This window comes from Mus pahari, chromosome 3, assembly GCF_900095145.1.
Source record: "Mus pahari chromosome 3, PAHARI_EIJ_v1.1, whole genome shotgun sequence".
In the NCBI taxonomy this organism is placed as follows: Eukaryota; Metazoa; Chordata; class Mammalia; order Rodentia; family Muridae; genus Mus; species Mus pahari.
Window position 1 is genome coordinate 73,924,147 of NC_034592.1, and position 8,149 is coordinate 73,932,295.

The following is an 8,149-nucleotide window of genomic DNA, read 5'->3' on the forward strand; positions in this document are numbered from 1 at the left end:
AAGAAAGTTACTTACTCAAATTTTATTACTAAAACTAATGCTTACTTCACAAAATCATTACTTGAATGTGCAATCTTTTCAGTAAGCATTAAACTGATGCTTTCTGAGTAAATTAAGCCAAGAGAATAAGTGATAACTCACTGGAAAGATACGTTCTTATTGAAGTTCCAAATTTAGCATGGTTTTCAAACTTTTTTCTTTTTTAGATTCTTTCTGGCTTGTGAGTTTCACTCATGAACTGACACAATGCAGCAGAACAGCACTGTCACCGAATTTGTACTACTAGGATTGACACAGGATCCCCTGAAGCAGAAAATGGTGTTTATAATCTTCTTAGTTTTCTATATGGGGACTGTAGTGGGGAATACACTCATTATTGTGACAATCAAGTTCAGTCGGACACTTGGGAGTCCCATGTACTTCTTCCTGTTTTATTTGTCCTTTGCTGATACCTGCTTTTCAACTTCCACAGCCCCAAGACTCATTGTGGATGCACTTTTTAAAAAGAACATCATTTCCTACAATGAATGCATGACACAAGTCTTTGCTCTCCATTTATTTGGCTGCATGGAGATCTTTGTCCTCATTCTCATGGCTGTTGACCGTTATGTGGCCATCTGTAAACCCTTGCGTTACCCAGTCATCATGAGCCGGCAGGTCTGTGTCATCTTGATTATAGTTGCCTGGATAGGGTCTTTTATACATTCCACTGCTCAGATTGTTTTGGCCTTGAGACTGCCCTTCTGTGGGCCCAATCTAATTGACCATTATTGCTGTGACTTACAGCCCTTATTGAAACTTGCCTGCATGGATACATACATGATAAATCTGCTGTTAGTGTCTAACAGTGGTGCCATTTGCTCAAGCAGTTTTGTAATTTTGATTATCTCATATTTTGTCATCTTACACTCTCTGCGAAACCACAGTGCTGAAGGGAGAAAAAAGGCACTCTCTACCTGCACATCTCATATAATAGTAGTTATCTTATTCTTTGGACCCTGCATATTCATATATGCACGGCCACCAACTACTTTTCCTATGGACAAAATGGTTGCAGTATTTTATACCATTGGAACACCCTTTCTCAACCCGATCATCTATACATTAAGGAATGCTGAAGTTAAAAATGCCATGAAAAAATTATGGCATGTTAAAATTATGACTGAATAAGTCCAGGTATCAAATATTATCATACTGGAATATTTTAGCTATATGTGTTATAACATATATTTTCTAAGCTCTTAATATTTTTGATTGATTAAAGAAAAAGTAAACATTGACAAAAATTATATTTCTTTCTCATCTTCTAAATATAAATTAAGAAATGTTGATTGAAATAATTATGTAGAAAATAAACAAAGAATTTGAAATCAAATAATATAATCTGACAGATACTTCAATACAGTCACTATACAAGAAAGGATCAATTTGAAACAATTAGTACTTGATAGACAAAAAAAATACAAAAATTGGACTTGGAGGTATTGATTAACAATCACTAGAAAAATAAAGAAAGTATTTAAATTGTGATTTTCATCCATGGTTTATTTAGCTACATAGGAATAATATTCTATAGAATACAACTCATTAAATATCTATTCATTTAAAAAAATATAATTAAATATGCTAAAAATACTCCTGATCAATTCTATAAAAATTCCTAGGCATAATTTTTTGTGTGTCATTACTTGATATAGTGTAGGTTAATTCATAAAACTTGTGCATCAATATTATTTCTACTCAATTCTTCCTTCTTAGTTGGTAGTCCCCAATTTTTAAAAGTTGCCACACATTTGTACAAAGATTTAGCTATTAAATTTTGTCTGTTTTGTTGTTGTTGTTGTTGTTGTTGTTGTTGTTGTTGTTGTTGTTTTTGTTGTTGTTTGTGGTGGTAGTGGTGATTCTGGTCGATTGCTTTGGTTTATCCATTTGTTTTCTGGTAATTCCTGGTATCTTTTCTCAAATCATGTGCTGTGTTATTTTTCTCCTTAATTATTAAATTTGGAAAGGCTTACTGTAATTTGTACCACGACCATATACAAAAACACACACTGAATAAGAAGAGTGATGTTTATCAAAACTGATAAAACTCCTGTTCAACAGGTATCAATATTTTTCTCTTCCCTTAATGTCCATTTCCAGGAATGTCTTCAGGTTTCTCCTCATCACTGACCAGGGTCTCAAAGTGGTACTCTCCATTCCTTTCCTTGTTCCTGTTTGAAGAATTCCTGCAAACAGGATGCTATTCTTATGATATCCTAAACTTGATGAAAATGAGTGGAGTCATCACAGGTTTTGTAAACTACCATTCTTTTCTCTTTAACAAGTTAAAGAGAAACCACTGCTCTAGAAGTGATCCAAGTTCCCTCCTCTGTTTCAATACAGAATTTGGATTAGAATTGCTAATAAAATCTACACAACCAAAACTTAGAGAATAATCACTTTGTGTACCACAGTTGTGTTAGCAATGAACTTTTAATAAACAATTATTTGTTGTATTAAATTATATGTGAACTTGAATAGAACCAGATTTTTTTAAATCTGACTCTTCTTCTTCACTAACCAATAGAAAAGCGTCTCTAATTCCAACCATGTCTTCCATAAAAGATGGCAGAGTAAATTAAATGAAGCAATGTAAGATATTTTTGCGTTCATTATTTCTTCATGTTCCAGAGACAAAACGTTTAGGGTTTGAATAGGTTTTTAAAATTTGATATACCTGTCATAGGGAATGGAAGCAAATAATAAACAGTGCAAACATAAGTGCAACAATTTTTTTTTATGAAATATTTGTACACATACAGACATATATAAACACACACTTGTGTCCTAGGAAAGGTAATTGAAAATGAGATCTTTTAAATGAAAGATCAGAAAAGAAGATAGTAGGGAAAGCAGTATTTGAAAATAGAACAAATATGACCCAGCACAGGGGAAGACCAGGGCCAAGAAGTGGGAGTGGTGGGGGTAGGGGAGCAGGGGTGGGAGGAGGGTAAAGGGAACTTTCCAGATAGCATTTGAAATGTAAATAAAGAAAATATCTAATAAAAAAAAAAAAAAAAAAAAGATTAAATGAAAGTTTTTTAAAAAAAAAAAAAAAAAAAAAAAAAAAAAAAAGAAAAGAAAAGAAAATAGAATAAGAATCTGTCTGTGATGGTGGGGGAGTAGGGGAATCAGAAAGTCTGCTGAACTTCCAAATTATTAAATTGGAATTTAATTAATTAAATTTAATTTTGTAGTTGTTAATTTAAAATTGGTAAAAAAATTAAGTTAAATGTTATATTTAAAGTTCTTTGACAATACATCCACCTGAAGGGAAATTTTGCAGTGACTGTGCAACTTCATCAATGATAAGAAAAAAAAAAAATCCATGAATTATACTTATCTTTGTATTTTAGGAAATTGTAGTCAATTGTATTCAATGATATACAAAAAAAACATATCTGTGATTCACTCGAAATGAGTTAATTGGTATATTAATTTTTTTCAAGGGAAAAAAAATCTAAAAATAGAGACTGAACCCAGCACCACTGACATACCTTTTAAAGAATCTACCCTTAGCACAGACCAGGAATGAAGTTCTGTAGAATTTATGTTTTTAAATCAAAAGCTATTTCTTTTAAAAATATTTTTGAAGACTCTAAAAATGTAATAAATTTGAAAAGTTGGTATAATGATTGTTAATTGCTCTTATTTTATCTTTAAGAAGGGTGTGTAATAGATTCAGTCTATGATCTAGGATGACAATCTCCCTCTACTTTAAAGCACTTTTCTGTGATGAAAGGGACACTGTCTTTAATTTTCATAACTACAGGCAAAGTTATTTTCCTCACTTTCTAATCACTAAATAGCAATCCTAATAGTGGTTTAACCACTCTAACTCTTCTTTTAAAAGAGGATATGAAAAATTAAATCTAGTTTCTCACTCTCACAAATGAAAATACTTCCTGTTTTGTTGGTTTGTCATGAGGATTAAAGAAGATTGAATAAAATGAAGAATTTTAAGATGGAAACTTATTATGTGACATTTTCATTATAAAATAGGTTTTCAAAATAGTATAAAATAAATTTTATATTTTTCATTAATAATTCCTGTTAGTATATATTAATAGGATAATTTTTTGAAATTCAAAGGATCTCAATTATAATTAGAAAGAATATTAAACTGAAAATATTACTTTTCCCTGTTTCTATAAAATACTTATTAGTTTGAGCCTTTTTATAGTTATATCATCTTATATCTTCAAAAAAGCCTGGCTCACATTGTTTTCACAAAATTATAGCTGATAAGATCCAAGTATAAAGAACTGCTAGAGTTCAGACACATGTAATCATCAGATGCAGTTCTCAATTTAACCTCTAACTACCACAAATTTTTGTAACAGTCTAATGAATTACAACTGATATCAATTATCTAAGTAAATAATGAGGATAAATAGTTTCCTGATTTTTTTCTTACTTGCTAAATATTAATTGTGCATTGTCATAGAGTTAAGTGAGATATCATGGATGGAGTCATGATATTCAGCATTTTATATCCTTATTTTTATTTCAGAGTCTTCATAGTTCCTTAATTCAAAAGCCTTCATGAAATATATAGTTAGTATAATGAGTGACTGTTGTCTTAGTGCTATGGAACGCTAAGAACTTAAAAGTTAGCTGTTGTTCTGTTACTTAACCTTTGATCACCCAAACCCATTCCTGCCAAGGACCAGCTTTGTCTTGGAGACATGTTCCTGAGGGAAGGGTTGTTTGGGAGCTGTGAAAAGAAACTACTGGAAGGCACATAGTGGGCCCAAGCTGGCAGCCTAGGTTCCACTGAAATGCTATCTCTTTCTTTGCGTTCTGCTCTGCTCTATACAGCTTTATTCTTGCTATTTTAAAAACTTTCTGTGGTTGAGACAGGTTTCTCTGCTAGTAAAAATTGTGTAAAATCTATTTGGGCAGTTCATGTGATTTCTGACCAAAGTCAAAAAACCTGCTATATAAAAAAAAAAAAAGGATCTTCCAACTGAATCAGAAATCCTGCTAGAAAAAAATATTATTGAAGGACAGTTTACCATCTCTAGACATCTCCAGACAGCACAGCCCTCTCTACAAAAATTCTAAAGAACTGGTATCTTGTTCTATTAGCTCATCCCATACAGAACAAAAGTCCAGTTTTTTATTTACAAATCAAATTAGCCATTTACATTAGTATTCCATTTGATTGGCCTATGAGCCAATATCCCATGAATTTGGCCCCTTAATTCTAAGGAAACAGCAAGTATACATTTTCTTTGATCATGGTAAAAAAAAAAAAAAAATCAAAGATCTGCCTGGCTCTGTTAAACACAGGTAATAAGGTGAAACCTTGCCCTGAAATTACCCAATTCCACCATGCCTGAGTCTAACCTTTATCTGTCCTAGGCTGATCCTGAACTCAGGAATCTATCTGCCTTTGCAAGCCTAAACAAAATAACTTTGGTTGGGAGACTTCAATCTCTTCTTCCTAAATCTCTTATCTCCTTCCTAGTGCTTGTCTAACAAGTTGGCTCACAGTATAGCTGCATTTTACTTTAGATTCATGAAGCCCCTTATATATTATATATTGCATCTTTGTTTTTTTGCATAGCAGAGAAATTTTATATTTACAAACTCCTGTACTTAGAGCTCTTTTCCATAGCCTTACAGGCTGTCCTGAAGAAATCTGTCTCTGGGGGTGCGGGTAGGGAAATCACAAAGTCTGCTGAATTTCCAAATAATTAGTTGTTAATTTAAAATAGGAAAAAATAAAGTAAAATGTTATATTTAAAATTCCCAATGTTTATCATTTTGCTGACACATAGCCATATCCCCTACTCCTGGATTCCTGCTGTTTCTATTATCATGGAGTCATTAGCATTAACAGGGAGGACACTTCTCCAAAGGGAAGAGTCTTCCAGTGCTAGTACTGGTTCCAGAAAATAGACATCATTACACAAATAAGCTTTAAGCCCAAAGCAGCCATCAACACCATGGAAGCTCACACTGTGGCAGGAACCAGGTCACATTGTCTACACAAAGGCCACACCAGGTCCTGCACACTACCCTAAAGTATTATAAGTATACTGGATTATATAAAATATAAAATTTTATATAAAAATAAAAAGAATTGGAACTTAAAGAAACATACCCCAGGTTTTATAAAGCCTTTATCACTTACTGTAAACAGCACACCATAGAAAGAATAGAGAAAAGATCATCTGAGGTGAACATGTAGGGCAAATGTATTCATGTAGGTTCTAGGTGTTACAAGTTTAAAAACAGTCATAGATGGGATAACTAATAGTAAACCCCATTTGAAAAAAAAAAACATGGAAAGTTACAATTATAAAATGTTTCCTAAATTGTGTGCTAATATAAAAAAATGTTTAAGTGGCCATATTCTGTTATTAGGAGCAAAGCCTCTATTAAACACTGCTAACAGGTTAGTAAAACCCTGGTACTGTGAATAAGTTACTTCTTTGGCTACTTCATTTCATTCTTAGCTAGTCAGATACCATAGACTACAAGCATTACAGTCTATTGACACTCTTGGTTACCTCTCAAAATTTGAAAAATAAACCCTATTGCTGAATATTTCACATCCTAGAGTGTGTGGAAGTTGAACCTCCACACAGGATTGGATTTCTCAACTGGAAGCAGGGATATCTGGAAGGTACCTAATAAATATACACAGACTACTTTTTTGGGTACAAACTGACAGACAATTTTTCAAGGCTTAAAATTTCTCTCCTCTCCTACTCTCTGCTCTCTCTCTCTTGCTTGCTTGAAGCTGCAGGCTGCACACTGCCTTGTCCTGCACACGCTGCTTTTCTTCTGTGTGTTTTTCATTTCTTGCACTCCCACTTTCCTACATGCCTCTATGTGTTCCCCTTTCACTCTCACACACATCTCACACATACCACATGCACTCTCCTTTCACTCACACAAACACACTCTCCATATATACCTCCTATTCTCTCTTCACTCACTCTTCACATGCTCTTCTCCTTCTCTCCAAATTTGACTCACATGCTCCTCACTCCCTCTTTTGCCTCTTTCTTGTCCCAGTCTTTTATTGATACTCCAAAAGCAGGTTAGGAAAAAAAGACATTGCATGATCATTGCCAAATCTAATTCAAAAATAACCATGTACCACAAAGAATCAAGAATTAAAAGTTTCCCCCAAAGTATCAAGCTTCCCTATTACCAGGCCTATAGCCAAAGTAATAATTCCAAACGTATCATTATTTAAACTTTAACTTTCGGCTTATTATACTGCAGAGTTCTGAGGCCAGCTACTTGAATTTTTTGGGAAGCTCTAATGATAAGTGATATGGGCAAAACTGCCAGACCGTGGCCCGAAAGAGTCAAGTTAACCCTTAACTTAATAGTTCTGTAGCTTTCTGCTTCTGCACATTGCACACAGTGACTCTCCTAAGAGTCCAAGTGTTTTGACTTAGTTTTATTAAGAGTTTTATAAGAGTTTACATATTCTATACTTATTAAGGAACTACTCTTAAATGTTGTGGATAACTTATTTCATAACTTCAATAGTTTCCCCGCGCCCCTGCCTTGGGGTCCCAAAGGTTGACTCTACTTAATTTTCTAATAATTTCTTCAAACTTTCTTTGCAAGTTAAGCATTAGTCTGGAACTACCATTATGCAGTTATTACATTGTTTCCAAGATAAGGACACACAGCATGCACCTGGGTCATTAGGACAGTGCTGTGCTGTGACCCATGCCTCAATTTTTAATTGTTTAAGAATCATTACATGAAGGAACATCAAATTTCTCAGAATGTGCCAGAGCAGAAGGGGAAAGAAGTAAAAAAGTCAGATATAATAGAACAATTATGTACACCATGACCAACTGAAAAGCAATCACACACAAATGCACAAATGAAATCTATATAGTTTTTGCCCAGAGCTAAGATTAGGAGAAATGGGAACAGTGGTAGTTACAAAGAGTTGCCACAAGCTACTGAGATGTCTCCGTTCCATATTTCAGATGGCATGTCCCCTGGAGGAATATGTCTCCTGCTTCTCAGGATTCCAGATGCAATCCTTTCCTAAAATGAGCTGCCAAGGTCTCTTGAGATATCCATGCAGGCCTACTATAGGCAGTCTCTTTCTTTTCTTTTT

At 33.8% G+C, this 8,149-nt stretch overlaps 1 protein-coding gene across 1 annotated transcript; it reads left to right on the top strand.

Moving 5' to 3' along the window:
* The first annotated feature begins 230 nt into the window (after positions 1-230).
* LOC110319031 (olfactory receptor 4C11) lies at positions 231-1,170 on the top strand. Its single transcript, XM_021194431.1, has one exon. It carries the CDS (start codon positions 247-249, stop codon positions 1,168-1,170), a length of 924 nt encoding a protein of 307 aa, XP_021050090.1. The 5' UTR covers positions 231-246.
* The last annotated feature ends 6,979 nt before the right edge of the window (positions 1,171-8,149 follow it).

Excerpts from the sequence above, each read along its gene's own strand:
- LOC110319031 (XM_021194431.1), top strand. The coding sequence starts at position 247 with ATGCAGCAGAACAGCACTGTCACCGAATTTGTACTACTAGGATTGACA.